Genomic DNA, 24884 nt, shown 5'->3' with positions numbered 1-24884 from the left:
TCGAAAGGTTCTGTGTGAACGCGAACGTGAACCTCATGACGTCAGGTGACGTCATATTGCCAATTTCAACCCTATCTTTCAATGAAGTGGTAGCTTATATTAATGTACACGATACCTAGCGACGACACGGGCCACATAATGCCACAATTCTAAACGTCGCTGAATGTATCAACCGCGGCAATCAAAGAATATAATAATCCCAAAACTCAATACATTCCGTCGCTTTGCCAACAATTTCGTCGAGGACTTACCTGGGAATATAAACTTACGCCTGAACGGTCTTGGCCAGACTGGACAATGTATATTCGGAGTCTGAGTATTGCTACATTGATATTGAGCAGAGTGTAAAACGGGTTTCTATTGACTACCGATACCACAAACAACAACAAGTTATACAGCAGTAGCCAACACCTTAATCGCACGGATTTGGTTTTAATGAGACAGTAAAGATATGAAGTCAAGATTGACCCCGTACGCCTGCTAGATTTTTTACATCAGAAAACGATATCAATGTAATTGATTGGTTGAATAAGCATCGTTTGCTGACTACGCATTTCGCTCGTGATGTTGTGTGATTGCGGGTCAAGCTCACAGCAGAGAGTCACTAAATATTCACGAACGGAAAGCTGGATATTTCGAGAAAATTTTGTAACAAACCAAGTAAACCTTTTAAAATTGTCAAGGTGCATGCTCGTTTAGTGATGATTTCTTATGCTGCCAGCGCCATGCGTAGAGTGGCCCGCAGTTGAAATGCAATAAATTTGAACCAAAGATATTATAATGATGTGAAAATTGCAATTTACCAAAAAGGTTCACAGTACAGAACCTACCAAGGTTCTGTTGTGAACGCGAACCTCTAAATTTTCGAGGTTCGCACACAGAACGCGAACGTGAACCTCACGTTCACACCATCCCTACTGCTAACCCTGATCCGATGAGTGCTGGTTTCCATTTTAAGAGTTGCGTTATATATCAACGACAATCCATCAGTCTTTATTGGCAATGAAAGAATACGGCTATGAAAAATATATATTTTGAAACTTGGTGTCGGAACGCAAATGATATCGGTTTATTCACTCGTCTACGGTTATAATCAAACAAGTCATATTTTGCTTCGACCGACATCGCACAAGTGCTTCAACACCGAAGTCGGCAACAGCCTCGGTATAAGCGATGTGTTATTCGATGCTGTGCGATTAGGGATTTGCGAATAGGCAAACAAGTTGAAATGTGTAGTCCTACAAATTTCCAGAACAGTAGAATTCAGACGCTCATCAACTGTGTTGATTCTTCGGGCATTGCCCCACTCGCTGAAGCAGCATCGTCATCCATCTTGTAGCGGCTTTCGCATAACAAGTGCTTGTTCTTGTGGTACACTATTGCGGCGCCGACGCAATCACCAAACACGTTCACTGCCGTACGTAACCTGTCCCTAGATTCAAAGAGAGATGACACCACGTCACGTCTTAGCCCACAAACGGGCGTGAACCCGAAAACTGAGGTAATTAGGGTATTGCATTATGCATATATGCAGTGATGTTCGGTAACGAGGTACTTTTTGGAGTGCTCAGTCAGGTCATGCACTACTCCCTCAAGCGGCTATGTTTTACACTACTTCTACTTCCGAGCATTCGAAAAAACTGTTTACTTTTCAAACTTTCGATTTTGTGAAGCAGAGAGTAGTTTTGCTCTGTGTTTGTGTTACTTTTATCAGTGCAATTGCCGTACCAACTAGGATAAACAGCTCTATATATCACGGTGCCAGAATAAATTTCGAAAATTGCACCTATTTGTGGTTTCATTAGTCATTTTGCATCAGTAGCGAAGATGCACTCTGCAATTCCGAAAACATTAACCCCCGAATAACTGCTTAAAGTTGTTGTTGTTTGTTTGTGGTATTCAAGGTGTTTGTCGACTACAATGGTCATTTACACCAGGCCGATTTTCATTATTCTGATTCCAGAGCTGCCGTCTTGCCACTAGGATTGCATTTAAAACAAACTGTGTTTTAAAACACTTTGTTTAACACATATTTTGAACAGTGTTTTAAACAAATGCAGTTTTGAAAAAAAAATTGTTTTTTCCTTCAGACGTTGCCTAATTATGCCATAATTGAGTAAATACGCTAAAAAAACCATGTAGTATGACGCTGCGGACGATTTGCACCCTAAATAGTCGACATATACGATTTGGGGTGGCTGGAACTCTCGAAATCGTCGTCAGTGTTTTAAACTCTCGAAATCGTCGTCAGTGTTTTAAACAAATGCAGTTTTGAAAAAAAAATTGTTTTTTCCTTCAGACGTTGCCTAATTATGCCATAATTGAGTAAATACGCTAAAAAAACCATGTAGTATGACGCTGCGGACGATTTGCACCCTAAATAGTCGACATATACGATTTGGGGTGGCTGGAACTCTCGAAATCGTCGTCAGTTCAACCGTTTTTGCGTGTAGATCATTGGTGCAGAATGGGTGTTCTGGTGATGATGACCGCCGACCGCAAAAATGCTGCATAACGATGACGTAGTCCTGGTTAAAGATATTTTTGGTCTGTTTATGACAGTGATCGGAAGCCCTTTTCGTCGAAGGAGCCATATTTACCCTATATTTTCAATTGTCAATGCCAATCCACTGTGACGTCACAATTAAATATTCTCGACGTCATGGCTAAAAAAAAAAACAATAAAAAACATGTTTTCAACAAGGGCCTTGTTTGAAACATGTTTGTTTTAAATGCAGCCCTACTTGTAAACAGAGTTGGATCAATTACATTATTTCAGTTCAATTACAATTACAATTACTTTCATGCATGTTTCAATTACATTACAATTACAATTACTCCATGCTAAAAATATCAAATTACAATTACAATTACAATTACTCCTTGCATGCTTCAATTACATTACAATTACAATTACAATTGCTGCTGTTGAACATGTAATTGAATAATAATAAATTCAACCGTGCTCCTTGACAACCGTAGCGTCGTAATTAACAACAATTCAAGTATTCATGTTTCATTCATGATACGCAAATACCCGTTAATTAATAAAAAGAAAAAACGTTTTCGAACTATTCCAGTATACAGTATGTCGTTGAAAAAAGTATTATAATATATGCACGTGTTGGATTTGCGTATATAGCATATAATTAAAGAAATAATATTATTTTTATCGAGGTACGTAAGAATTAGGATGAGGAGTAAAAGCGAAACCGTGCTTTGTCAGATAAGACGTTATATAATGTCCAGTGGTCTGGTTAGTTAGCCAGACGAAGTAACGATGCAGCATCGTGATCTGAAATCGTATTGTAGATTGCCAACCCACGGATAGATGCGCAATATGTGAGTCACGGATGAATGCACCGACAAACGTACTGCAGAGCCGGCTAAAAGCAGCAAACTTTGTAGTCCTAGAGCTGGCGATCCAAGCGTCCAAATTTGATGCATCTGGTCTTTATCGTAAGCTATTGATGCACTAATTCCGAAAATACAAATTAAAATCTCGTCAGGGCAATGTAACTGCTCCAAAATTGCCGTTTAAGGCCGACTGTTCTGAAAAGTGAGAGCGCCGCAGCAGCATGACCACAACAATGACCAATTACGCCCAGCGATTGTTCAGAACAATGCCGATTCCCAGACTTTCACGACTATTTTGGGATGGTACCATTGCCTGGAAATATACTTTTATTGCGGAATCAGTGCGACACTAGCTTTCGATTAGGACCATACATATCAAATTTCGACGCTTGGATTGCCAGCTATGGGACTATCAATTCTGCTGCTTTTAGCCGGCTCAGTAGTTCGCTTCTCGGCGTATTCAATCGTGAGTCACGTGTTGCGAATCCATCCGTTGGTTAGTAATCTAATAATTGTACACAATGGCAGCCGAGGCCAGCATAGCGGTAAAAATAAAAAAACTTCGCCCGCAAGGGCGCAGTCAAGGGCTTCCGCGAATGGATCCACCAAATTCCTTGTCGACATTTAAAGAGAATGCATTATAAGTCAATTATTTTATGTTGTGCTTGTCAGGTCTCAATAGCAATTTAATGTAATTGAAATTGTAATTGGGCAAAATTTTTGTCAAATTATAATTACGTTTACACAAAATAAAAATGCTTCAATTACAATTACATTACAATTACATTGAAAAATGTAATTAATTACATTCAGCTCAATTTACAAATTACAATTGATCCAACTCTGCTTGTAACACAGCCCACACTTCTAGACTTTTTTTAAGACACCGCACACGCGGATGGGATGGCGAGAATTAAGGAGCATATTGATAAACCTTCAACATTTAGGTATAGGAATTCTGGAATCGGACTCGAACCCGCAACCCATTGGTGTTGTAGCTACCACTACGCTATCTCGCCACAACTGCTAAAGTATGAGATCCCTCATACTTGCTTGTTGAAACTACTTACTTTAGTACTTCGTTTTATACATTGACTTGAAGTAGCTTTAACATGTCTTGGAAATCGCTATTTGTAACTGAGTAGAAGTTGACTGTCTACTTTGATTATTTCTGCATACATGTAGAGGTGGTGATACGTCTTAGGGCGTTGAACACGCCCAAACAGTCCCCTTTGATGTTTGCTTAACTTCTGCCGGAAGCAATTAATTTATAGTCGAATAGACACCCAAACTCTACCTGAAGCATATATTAAGCTAAACTAAGACACTTACAAAAGCCAATCAATCGACCAGAGTAGGACCACAGATTCGGTCGGAATTCCAATGGAAGTCAAAACCAGTATCAATGTCACCAGCCCAGCGCTGGGAATAGCTGCGGCACCGACGCTCGCAACAGTCGCAGTTATACTGAAAGCAAACAAGAAAAGCGTTCACAGTGGGGACGAGAATACTCACATGCGATATTTATTGCGTATTGTATAAATTAGTGGTTCTCAAATCTTTTTTAGATTGGGGATCAGTGAACCTTCAAAAATAAAAATTACCCCTATCCTGTTAAAAAGGATGATGATAAAAGCCACTGACTTCCAATTCTCTACTAGTTGCTGACGATTAACCTTAACGAGTGTCAGCCGAAAATATTCGGGTTCATTTCAATATGAATATACAATCAATTGACTTGATTTTGATTGTTCGGTTTGCTTCAAAAGAAACGCGACTTGGCCGTGTGCTTGCCTCAGTTATACTGCCAAATGTCGCTCAATAATACTTGCAAAATTAAACGACTTTTTTCATCTTAGTCTTCTTTCACAAATAGCTGGTCTTGTTGAGCGAGTTGTGGGCAACTTTGAAACAATTTCGTGTATAACACTTGCGGCATTGTGACGTACGATAATTCCAAACTCTATTACGACACCACGAAGAAAAATACGTTTCAGATTTCGAAATCAATTTAAAATTCGATGTTTCATTTCTCAAATTAATGGTCAGGTCGAGCGTCAAACTTCTTATATTCCATAATTGAGATGTAAAGTATTTGGCGTAATATGGCGGTTGAGAACCACTGTTGTAACCTATTTTATTCATTTGGAATGCTCTTCTATACCTTATCGTAAGTATCTGGCCCGCGCTTAACGGTATCCCGTGCATCTGGGCTATGGTGATGGACGCGACCCCTTCTAGCAGAGCAGTCCCGTCCATGTTCATCGTCGCTCCGATAGGCAGCACGAATTTCGTGATTCTCTCGTCGATCCCGATTTTCTGTTCCAAGCAGCGCATGGTGATGGGAAGTGTGGCGGCGCTAGAGGGTGAAACTCACAATCGAAAAAGTTTGGCGGGGAAAATTACAAGAACTTCAAACCTTGATGACGTGCCTAGCGCCGTGAGTAATGGTTGGACGACGCCATAAGCAAATTTGTACGGATTGCTACGGGTGAATATGAAATAAATGAGAGGCAGAACAAGCAACGCGTGGATGAGTAATCCCAAGCATACAGTGAGCTGAAACATAGGTAAACATAGTTGAATAACGTTTATAATCACGGTTTTTCATGTCGGAAAGCAGCTCACACAAAATATACTGTATATTTGCAAATTACATCAATTCTCTGTGTCATTATAAAATTCAGGCAGAATTGAAGAATTTGAAAACCTCGTTTGGAATGCTACGTCACAATCTCGGTCGCCAACTTGAACTTATAGGTAGGCCATACATTCCCCAGCACTCATTAACTCAAACCCATAAATAACACGTATCCGTCGAATGTAGAGGATGAGAAAGCAGCAATTGATTCGGTAGATTTCTCGCGAAATGGCTGCTCAAAGTGCTTGATTAACAGCATTCGCCATCAGGTGGTTTCACGCTTTGCTGTGAACGCATTCTACATTTGTATGTATGCATGTTTATTGGGGGTTACGGTGCTTAGCAGCTACGGCCCTGTGCACCAGACCAAAGTGTTGTAGGCATGTGCAGATTGTGAGCACTAGATTCTCCTACTACATTATAGTTGCCTCTCGGTGAGGAAAACATAATCCATCACAGGCAAAATTGTGAAAGGGTTGCCGAGAAGTGATACAATGTGTGAGGGCACATGGTTTCGTAGTGCTACACTGCAATTCGCGATCGCCATAAATTAAACAACAAAACGAATTATGACTTCGCGGTAAGTAGGCTAGCCTCTATACTAATATAGTGCATCGCTATTGCAGTATAACGAGGCTTGTATGGTTATAAATAGGAAATCGATAGGCCAGGCTTATCTCGGTTAGCAAGTAAAGTTGTAAAACCCACTTCACGCCCATGGTACAGGAGTTGTCCGAAACCATCAACAAATTCGCATATTTATCCTTTAAATAGACAGTAACCCGATTGACATTCTATATATTGCAACAGTCATCCCTCAAGCCAATTCGAGTTCACTGGTGTGCAACTGTGCATTAGTCACAGATTGCATTGATAGGAAGATTCTCAATCCTGATTATCCAGGGAAAGGGGCACGTATAGCATCATGAAAGTAACGAATATAATCTGCTATATTGTGTCCTTTGAAAATGGGAGCGGTAGAAACTATATCATTAACCTGATTTGTAAAAATCAAAATAGATGAGGAAAACACGAAATCTGAAACAGTGAAAGGTGTGAACAGAAATGAAATTGAACCAGTGACTGGAGATGATCGATTATATTATTAGGCCTGTCGATTATTGAGCTTGGAGAACATGTACTTATTGTATACGCACCATATACATTCCCAGCGTTTCGCCAATCTCCTGAAGATTTCCGAGTTCTATCACGTTTGTGGCAATGAGAAAGCAGATACCAATCGGGGAATACCTACATGGATAGAAAACGTAACAGTGTTATGTAATCGGAGAAAAAGTGCTTTACACGGCTCGATAGACCCCTCGTCAAAACGGTATTTTGAGTCACTGAACTAACAGCGAATTATTTACTTAAATTCTGCAACTGTGACCAAGTAATTTTAGGATAATTTATTTGTCCGCATTTAACTTTTCGTACATGGTAATCTTTGGTTATACACACCGTAATGACTCATCAGCTTACCGAATACCGATGCACTCAGAGTCAGCACTGATATTACCGCCTAAAGCTTTGAGTAAAATTGGCGCTGTCCTTTCGGATTAAATTCACGATACGGAAGTATGAACATGTACATTGTACATGTACAACTGTACATTGTGTAAAGTAAACACTAAACAGTATATAATACGAGTGAATATAATGAGCGAAACTAAATCGAAATATTTCGCATTGCTCATAAATATAAGCTATACGTACAAAAACTGACTGCATTATAATTGTAAGCCAATGCAGTGAGTTGGAGCTTAGCATGCTCGATTCGAACTTGCGGTTAAAAGCTGTTTTTGAAAGTTTCCGGCCCAACCCAGATTTGCGATTTCGCGAAATCAAACAAACACTGTTACATAACAACGTATGCAATTCACGTCTGCGTTTTTCGTTACCTTTAACGGTAACAAGTGACATTAGTGAATCCAGTATCCGAGATTAGAAAACACTCAAATATTCTAATGGTAACAGGATTGCGAAATAGTCTATATCGATACGGCATGTGAGTTCAGCGATGAAGAGCGATCTTGGAGGGAGAGATTTGTAATTGTTTAAACCGTGCTAGCGAATGGCTGATAACGTTGTCAACAACATGTTATTATACCCGCAGCTATACTTGGAACTTGGTATACCTAAATGGCGTTAGCCGCCGAGTTACGACATTCGGGTTTGACACCCACAAGGCCTCGTCAGAATTGAGCGCTTTTCTTGACGTGATATCATGCAATAACTCCCATGATTCACCGTGTAACAAAATTTTGCAAAAGTTTTAGTTGGCTAAAAAATTTTATATATTGTGTTTTAGTATTCCAATCTAACTACAAAAATACTAAAATTTTTCCTGAAGTGTCCCAATTTTTGAAGAAATCTCAATTTCTCTAATTTTTTATTTTACTCATAATTGCTCCGTATTAATCACAATAATTCTTTATTAGAGGTAAGAAACGCTAATGAAAAGGTCAACATGAACAAATATAGCTTACTCATGCATCAAGTGACAAATCAACACTTTAAAAATCGTCAGAAGTGGTTTTGTTTGCGTGACTTGCCTCTGTGAAATGAGAAATCTTCTCTTACTATGTACCAAAAATAACACCATGTAACAAAATTTTGTAAAATTTTAGTTGAGTAAAAATTTTTATGTATTGTGTTTTGCTATTTCAAACCAATCACAATCACTAAAATACAAAAATTTCTTTTGAAGTGACTAAGGAGTCTTCGAGAAATGTCACTTTTTGTGATTTCTCGTTTTACTCAAAACTGCCCTGTAATAATACGCATAGTTCCTTATTGGACGTACAAATCCTCTAACAAAACGAACGAATATGCGCAAACAGTGGCTACCGTAGATTATAAAAGGATGGAAACACTTCAAAAAATTTCCGAAGTGGTTTTGTTTGCATGATTTGGGTCCTTTTCTCGGCAAAGGACATCGTTCCCTAGTTTCAACCTTGGAGTCAGAATTTCCGCATTTAATTTAGTAAGTCCCGACTAAATCATCAAGTTCGTGTTGGTTACGAATGTGTGGTATTGAATTTATATCAATATGGGAGATGTTGAAGTCGTCATCGGAGTCATTTTCTGTATCTTTCAGCCCTGTCGAGTCTTCTGGAGCTTTTTTGCCTCAAGTTTTTGGGCAGTAAATACTTGGCCTACTGCAATACGGAACAGGTGCTTAATAGGAGATGGCATAGAAGGATATGCAATGTCAAGTCATTTTTTTGCTATTCTGAACCTTGGAATGTCACCCATACAGAAATAACAGTCATCTATAAGGTTTATAATGACAAATGACATTGAATGCCGATCTCCCCTTAGTGATCCATGCACATTTTATCCGCATGTTTCGCGGATAACATGAAATGCCCAGTTTTTATATTTGTCCACAATCTTCATGCCAAGGTTAAGTTATTAAGTATAAAAACCTTACTTCCATCTATATTTTGTGCTTAACTGGTTTCAAACTGATATACAGACCACAGATATATCAAAATCAGCCAGCAGGCAGATTACATTTGTGATGTTGACATTAATGATGAGATTATACTCACTAGATCCACAATCAGATCCACAATCAGAACAAAACGAAAAGGATTTTAAGATTGCTTGCTGTAGCCAATACTGACTAACTGAGACTAAGAAGATCATTGTTGCTAACAACCAACTGTTATGAATTAAATGACGAATCAATGTGACGTCACAGTAAATAGGAATTTTAATGAAGGAGCTTGAAAAAAAGGTGCGGGTAGTGTAAAAAGCTTAAAATGCCATTTTTAAACCACACTTGAGGTAAATAAATGCCAGAAACATGTTTTACTAAGGAATATGGTATAGGAAATATCAAAGAATCGGCTCAACTAAATTTTTGTTACATGGTGTTAGCGAATAGCGAATGGGACACTGCGTAGAACACTATGCCACGGAACAAGTAAACGAAAAAATAGGTTGGTGATACTGCGTACATAGGCGCAACACAACGTGACACCACTTATATCCAAGGTGATATAGTCACCACGAATGGTATCATCATGCCAAAGTCGAAAAATCTAAGGGTTTTTCGTACTTTTCGCCTCTTTGGCTATGCCAATACCTTCATTGGAAATGTGGAACACAGCCGCAGCAGTTATGATCTTATGACGCCAATCATACAAACAACCAGAGGCAGTCAAAGTTGTCAGCGTTGTTACTCAAGCAGGAGTATAGAAGTGACGCCATAAATTTCTACTCAATCACAAGAAGAATAAGTAACGACTTCCAAGCCATGCCAAAACTACTTGAAATAGAAGTTTGAAATGTATTCAAGTAATAAGTTCATCATCGTCATTGGTTTATTAGCAATTTTATCAGTTCAATACACCACAAAATGCGATACAATGAAAAGACAGGAAGGTGTCGAAGCGACTTGGAGTAGTCTATGGAATCAGACACCCACCTTGGCATACGCGACGTAAAGTTTCAAAAAGAATATTTGATCGAGGGGTCGCATACCTTTAGCAGTTAATAGGAGGGGATAATTCCAGGACTGCAGCATACGCCTTTGCCACTAACGCAAAATGACTTATGATACTGTAATTATAGGAAGAATTTTCGAAAAGTTATTCAGTTGCCGTGATACATAGACTATTTCGCTAAATGTTATGAATAGGGCGGGGTGTTTTTGACCTAAAAAAAAGGAAAATTTTGACTAAATTTTGACCTGACGTATGCAAATTAGGTGTTTTCCCATATAATGGTAAAATTGTACCACTTAATCTTCATTTTTGGTTGGAACTGACGGTCGTAACGAAGTAGTTTGGCCTGTAAAAACGTTTTTGGCTTAGAAACATGCAACTTTTTACATGAAAAAAAAACAATATTTTAACGAAATCTGGCCCTATGAAGAATTTCAGTGGTTACAATATGTATTATGGTAGAAATAATTTAAAAAAAAATGTAGTACAACGAGAGATACTTTCCTACATTCTTGGGTAGAAAGTGCATGTCCTGACTAAGGAGCTTGCCAAGGACGTTCAACAGCAGCAGTTGTTGGCTGACAACATTCAAGTTGTGCGTATACTGCTGGTGACACACCGTGTTGCTTCATTCTGACAATGTTGTCTACATCACAATTTTTCATCATGCGCTTCTTAATATATGAATGATGCAATGCCCTTGAAGTCTTCCTTCAGTTAGGACATTGCGGTACGTTGACGATAACACCATGTCTACCTATTTGTTTTATTTGACCGTTTATGATTCACAATGAGCAGACAATTAGCCGTTTACAACGGCTACAAGCTGCAAAATATCAAATGATAAGTTCACCGACAGTGCAAAATCTACGATACAAACGAAATGCAGACGTCAAAAAAATTTGGACTTTATGAAAAATTTTGACAAATTTTGACCTAACGCTACAATTTTGACAAAATTTTGACAAAATTTGACATGTCAAAAAAAACGCCCCTGTTATGAACATTTGACTCATAAACGTGATGTAAACCTATACCGAACTAAATTCTATTATACAAAATGTAAGGTAACGAGTATAGTTTTGTCTAGAAATAATGTAAAGTGACAGTAAAATTTTCTAAAAAACATTACCGCTTGGTTTGGGTAAGTAGTGGAAATAAGCAAATTGTGCTTGAGCACTTCGAAAAAGGAAAAGTACTTCGTTACTGACTATCTCTGAAAACATCTAAGGTTCTAACTAAGCCAGTAACAATCATACATGCAGAACTATATACGCCTCCAAAATACTCTAAGCGGCGATTTCGATCCGTAAGACCCATTTCATTGTACATTACACACTTACCATATGATAACCTTGATCATTTTCATGCATATTTCGTTCAAAATGTGAAACACCCGAGTGAGAGGCTTTCCATCCTCTCCAAGGCTCGACAACGTCACTCCGAAGGCCACGAAAAACGCGATGACGCCTAAAACCATAGTCGGTTGTAATCAAGTATTTTTGGTCACGGCGACCAGGGTAACAACAGATATAGCCGCCTGGGAGTTGGTAATTACTGCGAAATGAAAATCGACTTTCATTGCAGCGCGTACTCGAACTTCTCGTTATGCTTCACACGAATCGATATCACAAGGTTCACAGTCATGTAGGCGAAGCAGAATTTTTACATTACTGGAAGTGATGAGGAATTATATATCTTTATGGATAAGAGATTGGTTAGAGATCAATAGCGTTACGCAAGCATCTAAACATACATAGCGTACGCGCTCAGCATTCGAAAATCCGTAACCACCATCTTGAATTAATACAAATGTGTTTATGCACTAATCGCGGACAAACCGTTATAAGATTTAAGTCGGAATTCCGGACTGCAAGCTTGTGGTCAAATGCCGAGACTGGACTCATTCAACCACACGGACCGTTTGTTTTGAAAGCGAGATAACATCATGTGCTCGGTAAAAGACACGAAGAACCTCGCCCGGATGCGTTCGATTACATAACCGTCTCCGTGCAATATTATGGGCTGTCTCTGTTTACTTCAGAACAATACTTCGCCGCACTGTTTAAAATAACGTTTTTATTAATTTTGGCCGTGTTATGATATGATTTTCGAGTTTGTATTCTTCTATGGAGACTGATTTGGACACTCTCTCTATAGATATATATGTAGGCTAGGGCTCTTCAAAAATTACTTTTTTTCTCAAATCGTATTGGCTACTTGATGATAAAATTGTTAGGTTACCTAATTTAAGCGTACGCACAAAATTTGGTTCAATTCCAGCCAGTAACCGCTTTGCTACAGGAGAATAAAGTTTCTATTTATTATATAAAAATAAATATTAAAAAATTTGAAAATTTTCTGTTCATCCCATGAAAGTGTTAGGCCGTCTATAGAAACGATGCTCACCAAATTTGGTTCAATTCCAACCAGTGGAAGCGGAGTTATTGCCGTCGAAAAATTTGGATTTGAATAAAATAGTATTTACGGTGACTGATTCTTTGTTTATTTATTATAGCTGCGCTCACCGTAAATACTATTTTATTCAAATCCAAATTTTTCGACGGCAATAATTCCGCTTCCACTGGTTGGAATTGAACCAAATTTGGTGAGCATCGTTTCTTTAGACAGCCTAACACTTTCATGGGGTGAACAGAAAATTTTCAAATTTTTTATTATTCATTTTTATATAATGAATAGAAACTTACTTCTCCTGTAGCAAAGCGGTTACTGGCTGGAATTGAACCAAATTTTGTGTGTAGGCTTAAATTAGGTAACTAACCTAACAATTTTATCAAGTAGCCAGTACGATTTGAGAAAAAAAAGTCATTTTTGAAGAGCCCTAATGTAGGCGTAGGGCATATATTGAAATTTTAACTGTTTCCCAACGTGTACTTGGGTATTGACATGAGACCTCAATTGGACTCGAATTTGACAGTATGAAAATTTCAATTGCTCCTGTTACATTGTGATCATTACAGGGGGTGAATATAGTCAAGGCCTATCAAGTAGAAAATATCTATTCACCAAGGATGTTGGGGTTGTGGACCATCTTTCTCACTCTCTTGAATGTTTCTGGCTGGGAAGTGTCGCTGGCATTAACAATCGTTTCATTTGTGATATTAAACGCAACAGTCTTCTCCGCAGGCTCCTTCTGTACTGACGTTTGAACCTGAAATAAGTAAAAATCACCGTAATATCAATCAATATACGGGCGCACATATATTCATTAGTCATATGTTTTTGTACGTCACAGACAGGACACATATATAGCCTATCTAGCAGTTTCAAATAACGCTATCAACGCACAAATATCTCATATCTAGTATTGATATTAATTAGAGAAATTTGTCGATTTTCAGGCTATACACGCCAATTTTGTATCTGGATAATGTATACGTAATCATCCAGCGGGATTATGATGTAAAGCAGGACCCATCGATATTTACAACCCCGTGCGTAAATTACGCACGTCACGTTCATTACGTTGAAGCCTATGTACGACCGGCCTGAATAAATTAAATAAGAATGAATGGATGCTTGCATTGTGATGAAATCATCACGACTACGTCAGAGCATAGGTCCATAATCTCAAATCCGGGGGGACAATAGTTTCTATAATTACCATGGCTAGGCTACGTCCGAGCGTGTATACGCTGTAAGAGAATGTGGGGTTATATCTATCGCCACTCAATGATACACTATAGGTCCGTGGTTCTCAACCTTTACAGCTTGCGGACCGGTAAAATGTCAAAACAAATTTTCTCGTTAACTTTCAAAAATCAAAGTCAGCCAAGAATGTATGTAATTACGACAAAAGTATGCAACTCAAAACAGAAGAATAGGAACTTAATGTAATGAGAATTTCCCTGCTGTCTTTCTGTTATTGTACCTGTTCTATTGAGTATTCGATATGGCAGAGTCCATTTCTTACAAATGAAATGCGACTTCCCTGTTTGCTATATTCTAGCATACTGTCAAATAGCAGTAAATCGTACTGTCGAATTTCGTCTAATTTTGTTTAAACTGTCTCATTTATCAACTAGTACTAGTATTAAACGAGACAACGAGTTGTAAGCTACTCTTAGACAGTTTGGTATAACTAGGGTTGCATTTAAAACACTTGTTGTTTTAAAACACTTAGTTTAAAACATATTTCAAACAGTGTTTTAAACAAATGTCTTTTTGCAAATACCAATTTTTTTTCAAACCTTGTCTAATTATGCCATAGTTGTGCAAATAAGTCCGAGAAACCATGTAGCATGAGCCTACGGACAATTTGCACCCAAAATAGTCGACGTATACGATATGGGTAAGCTGGAACCCTCGAAATCGTCGTCGGTTCAACAGTTTTAGCACGTAGATATAGATCATAGGTACGGAATGGGTGTTCTGATGATGATGACCTACGACCGTAAAAACGCTGCATAACGATGTAGCCTTGGTTAATGAAATTTTGGTCTGTTTATCACAGTGATCGGAAGCCCTTTTCGTCGAAGGAACCATATTTACCCTATATTTTCAATTGTCAGTGCCAGTCCATTGTGAGGTCACAATTAAATATTTGTGACGTCATGGATAAAAAATACAATAAAAACATGTTTTAAACAAAGGCCTTGTTTGTTTTAAATTGATTTTTTTAATACAACCCTACGTATAACACAGAACATCGTGTGACACCGGTCCGCGAACCGACGGTTGAGAACCACTGCTATAGCTGACTGAATTACCACGATACGATTGAACTGAGGGAAAGGTCAACGTTTTTCCACGGAGACCAAGTCCAGGAATTTTCGGACAAGTCTCCGTCAGTGCAGCTGCTCTTTAGTAGTCACTATCTCGTTATCGCATGCGGTGCTGTAAAAATAAGAGTTTCCACACAAAAGAACTACTGGCCTAATGATTTTAATATACCATTATACCTACACGCGATATCTTATACGTATCTCACACCAGGAGAGAACAGATTCGGAACACAAACCTTACCCACATTGTGACTAGCAAACACTATTATATTATCCCGTAAATTCATTCATTTATTACCATTTCAAGTAGGCCTACATATACTGATAAGTTCTTGAGTTACACGTATAGCAAATGAATTTATACTATGCATCTATTTGGACAGGAAGCTTTAAAGGCAGCTTTGATTACAAAGAGAATGCAAAAATAGAAATAATTCTCACCAGTTCAAAGCAAGCTGCAATGATGTTTTCAGGCAGTACATTCCTAAAGAAAAGAATGCATATTTTCAGCAAGGATTCGAGTATTGGTTGGAAGGAATAACTGCAACTTGACAATAGAATATAATCATCGTAGCCAACAGAAAAGGACGCAAACCAGAGGCCCGAAAAAGTACTACAATCTGTTACACTAACCTCACGAGATCCAAGTATGTGTCGAGTGTCGAAACCTCTTTCATCGCGTTGTTTTCGGGGGTTTCGAGGGTTGTACCACCGGGATGTATGAAGGAAACAAGGGCGATGCCAAGCAGAACTGCAATGGTGGTCGTTGTCACGTAATATACCATGGCGTGCGTGCCGATACGCCCACTCTTTTTCATATCCAGGTTGGCAAGACCTTAAATGAGTTATTGCAGTATTGTTTACGGAAAATCCAGTTATGGCGATCCAATAACAATGAAACATTTTCACTTTTCAATGATTGCAAATGCAATTGCAGTCATCACCTACACAACAGCCACAAGAAGAAGTACACGCGAAGTCTTCATTATGTTCGCACAGCAGGTATATCAGTGGTATTTAATCTGTGTATTATACTTAAACACGTGTACAATTGCACATTGTGCGAACTACATGATCTTCTAACCTCCAGAAAAGTCGTAAAATATTTGTACAATTTATATTGGTTATCTATTGGTTCTATCGACAACCTCGCATTGTCAGTATCAGGTACCGACGTTGTATCTATCCGCCTGTGGTATATGCATTAACACAATATGAAAAAGCACTTTTAAAACACTTTGTTTTAAGCAGTGTTTAAAACAAAGGCCTTTAAAAAAAACTGTTTTATTTTTCAAGTTGTATAATTATGCCATAATGGTGTAAATACTTTCCAAAACATGTTGTATGAGTCTACGGACGATTACCAGCACCCGATATAGCCGATGTATACGATATGGGATGGTTGGAAACCTCAAAATAGTCGGTTCAACAGCTGTAGCACGTAGATATTTCGTCAAAGGACCTATATTTACCCCATATTTTCGATTGTCAACGTCACTCCATTATGACGTCACAATTGAATATTCCTGACGTCGTGGCTAAAAAAACACGATAAAAAACATGTTTTAAACAAGTTTTAAACAGGTTTGTTTTAAATTGATTTTTGTTTTAAATCCTACCTTGAGTGCAGAACTTGCAAGGTTTATGTCACTTTACCTACACTATGTCAGCACAATGAGCACATCAATATTGCATTGCAGGGTCTTGGTCGATAGCAGGGACGATGCGTCTATTGTCTCTTATAGACAGTAAAGTAATATCAATTAATTTGTTGCACGAATACATTGATTGAACCGGTAAATTACACTAATTCCGACACCGATACTCCCCGCCCACAGGCTGGAGAACAGGATTGGTGTATGGTGAATGATAGGCCTAGTCAGTAACGAAGTAGCCTACCTCTACTTTCCCGGGCACTCGAGTAGGTTTAGCCTGCTTGCTGTGGTTTAGGTTTTAGACTATACCTTCACTTCAACGTAACAAGTAGACCTGGAATACTTTCCTTTTTACTTACTCGGAAATCGCTGCTTCTACTTGCACTTGAGTAGAAATTCACGATGTTACCTAGGCTTACCATATTTTGGAAATCTAAAAAGAGGACACTTTTTCAGAAATTTGCAACTTGCAAAACCGGAGAAGAATTCTCAAAAACCGGTGAATTTTTCCCACTTTGCGATCGGTTGACTAAAAAAAAGGTCATCTTTTCGCTCAGAGCTAAAATCACCGTTTTTCACTCCGAAATACCCGCCGGAGCGTCACTTCTGTGCTAATTTGCAGCATATCACTCGCAATTTGCTCTAAAGTTGACCTAAATTTTCAAAAAAGAGGACAAAATCTCAAAAAAGAGGACAAAAGGGCGTCCTCCGAGGACACTTTCAAAAAAGTCAAAAAAGAGGACAAATCCTCTTAAAAGAGGACGTATGGTAAGCCCCTATTTCCACTTTTACTTCTACTGGAGAGTATCAGCGATGGTTACTTTGACCAACTCAGTAAATAATACAGATAGATGGTGTACAAATAGCTACTTGCCAGTTTCGCGACGAGAAAATATTCGGTATAGGGCCAACTGGTTTCGGGAAGTATCGGTAACTGTTGATCCCTTTCGAAATATTTCATACCTTGATAAGAACAATCCCGGCGTATGTAACACATATGGTAACACGATCTCAGAAAAAATGGCGCACCTTATCGCTTTATTCTGATAATTGAGATTGGAATGTATTATATGCAAATATTTCGATAATCTCTATCTATACCAAGAATCAAGCTAGACACCGCGTTGCACTGCTGGTCAAACCAACCACGACACCGTCATATGCGTATACGTACCAGTGACGATGCTAGTGATAATGACAGGTAAAATCATCATCTTCAAGCCCCTCATTAGGATTTCCCCCGGAAATTTGATCAACTCTTTAGCAGTGTCCGACGGTTCGGTCTGACGCACCAAAACTCCAAGCAAGATGCCCAGTAGGACAGCTGTAAATAATTTGCATTATTGATAGACCGTTGGTTACACTACGGTTTTTCCAAACTTGGCTTATATGAAGGTCAAAGTATAATTGAGAACGTGGTATGGATAATTATAGCGTGGCATTAATAATTTATTGGGTACTTAGCGTGTAGTCTACGTCAGAAACTACTGTAATTGCAAATCTGAGAAGTTCATTTTCTTTTTCCATTTGTCGAGGTTGGACGAATTTTGCTGCCAATGAAAAGACATGATGTGTGACACACCTTCGCACACCCACATAATTCCGACCGAGAGTTATTCCGCGAGGTAACCTTCCCGAGACATTCTCCAACAATAAACGGCATTTCAATAGACTATTGTTTATCTATGCCGTTACTGACTATTAGAGGTTCTCACTCTGTTTATCCCGCGGACACAAGTAATGGAAATGAAAAACTGGCCTTTTTAATTTTATATTATATAGTGTGATTAATAAACAATTGCGGCTTCTTTATAATTAAGCATGCATGTTCTATAAATCTACGTTGGAGTTTTCCTTCAACCTGATTCACAAATGTCTATTTGAATAGTATATTCGTATTGAATTGAACTCGAATATATTCGGCTGACACTCGTCAGGGGTAATCGTCAGCAAATATCTATTTGAAATCCGGGTGTTCCAGGTCCGGTATTTGTTCAAGACTCGTTCGGTAGGACCGAGCCCAGGTAATGTGTCGGACCAGGCCATTAACGTACTGGCCATTTTCTACTGCTGATATCTGATAACCATGTTTTTATTGAATTATAAGTACTCATAGGGACACATTCTATGTTTTTCACCATTTCAAGTGGCATTGATAGCACTGGCAAGCGGACACAGACGTAACTAACTGAACAAGTCAAGAGCGCCACAGAATGTCAATGATTAGCAACGACTTATATGGCGTCCAACAGGACAAGGCCACATTTTGTCAAGTAGCGATGTGGTTCGCATATTAGCACAGCCTCATCGAAGGTCGATCAAGTACAGATCTTCATATTGATTGAAGCCGCATCGTATACGATTTACTGCGGTCGAACTTGGTCGCCGGCTGTCATCGCATTGAGCGCTATTCATCCACAAGATGAGGCTTTAGCTAAATTCTATGGGAGTCCACTATATTCCTCTCCGTAAAATGAGAAAACGAAACCATCCGGCAGTAACCAGTCTATTATGAAGTAGGCCTAGTCATTGTTTTTAAACTATGAGAAATGCGGCCCGTGTGTATATGCATCAGTTCGACAAAACTGGCATTAGAACTATCCTAAAAACTTACCAAGTATCGTTAAAATGATAAGTAGTGTTTCGTTATTTACAGCACGCTTTTTCCATCCGCAGAGACGCTTCGGTGCAGTGGATTTTTCTCGATTCCGAGCTTCTTTCGTCGGTTCAGCAGTCACAGCCGTCATGGATATACGGATGTTGGATTCGTATCCTATGTCTTCGCTTGAGCCATCGTAGGAGCTGCACTCTCTCTGATTGTTTTTCATAATAATAAGCTGTATATTCGACGCAGAAATATTTCAGAATTATCTAGACCTTTGGCAGTAGGACACGAACTAAACGAAAACAATAACAATCGGTCGTCAATGGTCGAATTTTATACGCCAAACGCAGGTTACGAGAAGAAGGGGAGATCTATTGAGAGACTGCTGTGGTGTTACGTAACATCATCGGCGCTTTTTTCGTCTGCATGAATCCACCATCTCGCCACCGGCTATCAGCACGAATCTGATCTAGCCAGACACGAAAGCGCCAAGCGAGCGAGACGGTAAATATACAGCATTTTGCATGTTATGAGATTTGGTACGAAAATGGCCGGTTGTCTGCCGGGTAAGTTCTTAACGTATCGATTCGCCCATACCTCGCATTGTGGCGCCGACATTCGTATTTTCCAATATGCAGTAATTACTGTACACCACAATCACCTTTTGTTGTTCTTGGTGTTTATGAAACAAACAAAAAATGTTGCATATCACCTGTTGGTCTTTTTTGCGCCATTGCGCCACGATAAACAATCACGTACGAAGAAATACACCATAGGGTCAGTAAATATCATACAAAAATGAGATATGGAAATGAGCTTTTGTCAACTTGATCTTCAATTTTTCAAACTAGGCCAAAGTGGTCGTTTGATTGGACTTTACCTAGTCGTTTCGCTGCTTCCCATCTTTTCATTGCATTGCAATCCTTGTTGTATTGAATTCATAAATGAGAAATATATGAAGATGGTGAACATGTCATCATCATTATCATCATTGGTTTATTAGGAATTTTTTCAGTTCAATACACCACAAAAAATGCGATACAATGAAAAGGCAGGAAGGTGTCGAAGCGACTTGGAGTAGTCTATGGAATCAGACGCCCACCTTGGCCTAGGCGATGTAAAGAGGAGGCATGCACACTGAATGAATGAAAGTAAGAAGATAGTATAGAAAAAGAAAGCGACAAGAAATAGGGCGGCATGTCATGGGAAGCGAGATCGATAGGTCAGTCGTGGTCCGGTAATCTTGAGGATGGACTGTATTTATTTAGTAGTAATTGCTTGTATTTCGACTTGAATGTCGGCATGCTCGTCGACTGTCGGATGGCCGCCGGGATACTGTTCCACACATCAGGTCCGGCATATTTGATAGAGCGATGATCTTTTCGGTCGATCATATGATATTTGGACGACATGGACGCGCGTGTGTTGTACTTGTGCGCTTTTGATTCCGAGGTAAAGAAGTCATTGAAATATTCGGGGCAACGACCGCAGTGGAACTGATACATAAAACTTATCAAGTTTTTTAACAAAAATTAAGTGTATTAACTGTACCATTTTGCCACATTAACATATTACTACTTATATACCATTATTCTGCATTTCCCTGTATGCCGCATTTATTTGATCCATTGAACCATATTGTTTACATACTTCTCTTATAGTCGTTACAATCTAAAAACATTATATTGCAATTCTTGTGTGGCATATGTGAAATTACCAATAAAATATGATTGAATATCGATCCAGCTTATGATTGATGGATTGATAATAATCGTAATGATTATAGGCTATATTTTCTTTCACTCAAGACACGCAATGTACAGCAAGATACACAAGGCACAATACGACGGATGAACAAATAAAAGGATGCCGAAACGACCACGATCATCCACCTTGGTCTCGTAACCGATATAGGGTTCACTGTTCGATCTTGATGTTTACTCGGCTGTCTTTTCTTTAGACGTTTTTCCTTTGCTCTTTTCATTCGCTTGTTTGTCAACGTTTTTTATGGTACGTTCTTTTGCATGTGATGCAGACCAATCCATGGACTTAGCCACTCAGTCACTCGCAAGTTATTGGAATGACAAAATCAAAAAATACTAACGCTCAGCCACTGCTGCCACCTGGCGGAGATGGGTATCGAACCCAGGCTTGCAGAGCACATTGGATTAGCAGTCCACCGCCTTAACCACTCGACCACCCCGTCGCATTTGTGACGTTATAGGGGGGCTGCAATCAGACCTATGAGGATGGAAAACATCTTCGAATCTAAATAAGCGTACGTGTCCCAAAGATAAATCCTAAATATAGTATCTAAATCACGGGTCATCAATACGCCACCCGCCTTGTGTTTTTTATGGGCCGCTAACTGGTCTCAGATCTCGGAAGATAGATATGATTATTTTAATTCTAAATGCTTGAAACATTACAGTTTAAAATTTTTGATCGATGCCTCAATGATTTCTTTCCCCGCGCTCAATATCACTATTCTTCGATATAAAATGGCTTACACGTTACTAATTGCTTGCTCGCAGAAGATCACTGGCCGATAGACTGAATCCGCATCTCGCCTTTAAACTTTTTTTTACTCATAATAACAGCAAAACGAACAAAAGAAAATGGGATGAATGACGACCATGCTATTTAAGGTAATGAAGGATAACGCTTAAACCCTAATAATGTTGGGCTGTGAATCATCATCAATATAGCTGAAAACGTTCAACATATGTGGTATTGATACTGATACCTGAAAACGTTTGACCTAAGCAAAATCTGCGAACTGCTTTTTGCCACGCTTAGGCGTCAGAGATGAGGGAATCTTTCGATATAGAGACGCTGCATTGCGCTTCGTTTGCAGTCTCCCACCAGCGCCTAGGAAATAGCAGCAGCGTGTCGCAGACAACTAACTTAGTATCCATAGCAAAACGTTGACATATTGATTGACTACCGCTCTTTTCTATTTTCCCGTGTGTCACTGTCTGTCAAAATATAGATAACTAACCTACGGAGGTTAGTTATCCATAGTCAAATACCGGTAGCTGAACTTTACCGGTGCCGCTGACGAGATGCTATCTCCGATGTATATAAAATGCACATGATTGTCCGATAATAAACCACATTCACGCATCTCGTCAGAAAATTTGAAAAACCAAAATATTCAATAACATCAAAATGGTAAAATGACAATAAAAAATCAACGAAAAAAAACCTGATTTAAATCAGCATGATTTAAACCAGTCCAGAACCCTATTGAAAAAGCATCTCCAACGACCTGTCAGCGTTCAGTCGCAGCTAAGCAGGGTCAGATATCGGGTGCCGGCCACACCCTCAATAAGATATAGGCCTACTATATCATATATGTCATTATGGTACATAGTACAACGCTGTATAGCACATGACCATTGACCTGACCAATGACCAATTGACCATGCCCTTCTTCGTGTATTACTCCATATATAGGCCTATACGCGCACATTATGATATCACATATGGAACTCCCGCTATTCTACTATTCATATTCATTCGACCAATACTGTAGGCTACATCTAACTGAGGCAACTGTCATGGTATGCATTGTTGAGCTGTCAGATCAAGGATTAACGCAGGATCAGGCGTCCGCCCCTGCTAGTAAGTATCCTACATAAGCCACAACTTCCGTTTGGACTCAGGCTTACAACTCCAGCAGGTCATTCGACAACAATACGCTTCATACACTGGCTTCTTCATCGGTAATGGTTGGTTCAATTCCAGGCCGGGTCAGACCATAGACCTGATCAGTAACACTGGTGCCCTGCTTAGTGTTCAGCATTACCGGGATAACACGGAGGCTATTTCTGCACATTCCTTGTCCAGCGGCATATGCACAATGCACATCATGCACTCATGCATAAGCAGCAGCAATATGCACAGATCGTGTGAATGTATTGTATAGTACAGGGGTCGCCAACTCAAAATAGGTCGCGGGCCACTTTTCCAAATTCCTGGAGGCCGCGGGCCGCATGACATCAATATCGATATAAAAGTAGGCAACGCAGTTCAACAACCACGTCTGATAACTCTACGTTATTACAACGCTGTGCTTTCTAACATAGGCGACGGTTATAGTCACCACAAAAGAACTAATATTTTATTGAACAAACACAAATACAACAAAAAGTATCATGATCATCAATGTCATTATATTTTGGACTATGAGCTGTACACGATACCTGACAATGACAACACTCTTTAGCCGCTAAAACAGGAGTGGCCAACATTTTTGTAATTCACGGCCGCATTTCGCGTACTCATGTAGCCTGCGGCCGCATACCGGTGGTTAGTCGTGATAAACTAGCTGGGGCCAAATACCCACGTTATCATGTCCATGTCCATTGCCGGTACACTCCGAACTAATCTATATGCACATATCGGCTTACTATGCGCACCAAATCGTTAGTAGTTATGTTGTAAAGAGCCACAGAGAACCAATCTGTAGTCGCGCCAAGCGCGAAAAATTTTTCATGTTCATGAGTGAATTTCGTCAATAAATATTAGTATAGTTTCACATATTACTATAAAATATTTATCCTTTCTCGGCCAATGTGATCAGATTCCCAGATACAGCTGATGCAGGGGGTATCTGTGAAAACTTAGGGTTGTTATTACAAGTGTCGACAGCCGCATAATTTTCCTTCTACTGCTGCAGATTGGCCACCCATGGATTGAAGAATCAATATTGGGGTTAGCTATACACGGTAGGCCTACTTGCTAGACAACTATCTCCTCGTAAAGCATGGTCTTTTGGAGCGCCCGAAGTCGTTTTGCAGGCGTCTCGGTCTTGGCAGTGGTGGGCCATTGCACGTCAAGGCAATATGCCCATTCGTACCAGCAAATTCTTCATCCATGGAATGATATTACCATGCCGAAGCCGTATCAACTAGTGAGTAATAGTGATAGTGGGCACATAGAATGGCTCACTTTGAAAAACAACAACATTATGTTTCAACTGAAATCAATTTTAGCGTTTCAACATGATTTACTAAGCGTTTTTCTGAATTTTTTTCAAATCAGGTCGCGGGCCGCAAAATAGGACCTCGCGGGCCGCATGCGGCCCGCGGGCCGCGTGTTGGAGACCCCTGGTATAGTAGGCTACATCATGAGTAGGGCGATTTTTTCTGACATGTCAAAAAAGTGATAATTTGGTAAAACTTGTAACGTTAGGTCAAAAATTGTCAAAATTGTAAACAAAGTCGAATTTTTTTTACATCCAGCATTTCGTTAGTATCGTAGATTTTGCACCGTCGGGGAACTTATCATTTGACATGTTACATCTTGTAGCCTACTTTATAGGCCTACCGTTCAAATGAAACAAATAGGTTGACATGGTGTTATGGCCAGCGTACCACAAAATCCTAACCGAAGCAAGACTGCGTGGTAGTGCGGAGC

General features: G+C 39.3%; 1 protein-coding gene and 1 non-coding gene across 2 annotated transcripts; both read right to left on the bottom strand.

Moving 5' to 3' along the window:
- Window positions 1–965: 965 nt before the first annotated feature.
- On the bottom strand, window positions 966–19789 carry LOC145444386 (excitatory amino acid transporter-like). The gene is made up of 11 exons (XM_080322352.1): window positions 19470–19789; window positions 18030–18179; window positions 15834–16035; window positions 15642–15684; window positions 13483–13627; window positions 11799–11925; window positions 7156–7249; window positions 5777–5916; window positions 5522–5716; window positions 4690–4824; window positions 966–1432 (listed from the first exon to the last, which is right to left on the bottom strand). The coding sequence occupies exons 1-11, from the start codon at window positions 19681–19683 to the stop codon at window positions 1264–1266; spliced, it is 1614 nt and encodes a 537-aa protein (XP_080178478.1). The 5' UTR covers window positions 19684–19789; the 3' UTR covers window positions 966–1263.
- Window positions 19790–21584: 1795 nt separating this feature from the next.
- Trnas-gcu (transfer RNA serine (anticodon GCU)) lies at window positions 21585–21666 on the bottom strand. Its single transcript has one exon. It is a non-coding gene; the product is annotated as a tRNA-Ser (tRNA).
- Window positions 21667–24884: the final 3218 nt, after the last annotated feature.

Source organism: Botryllus schlosseri, chromosome 8 (genome assembly GCF_051294905.1).
Source record: "Botryllus schlosseri isolate E-star chromosome 8, Bs_hap1, whole genome shotgun sequence".
In the NCBI taxonomy this organism is placed as follows: domain Eukaryota; kingdom Metazoa; phylum Chordata; class Ascidiacea; order Stolidobranchia; family Styelidae; genus Botryllus; species Botryllus schlosseri.
The sequence above is the reverse complement of the archived record's forward strand: the minus strand, read 5'-3'. Positions and strand labels throughout refer to the sequence as shown.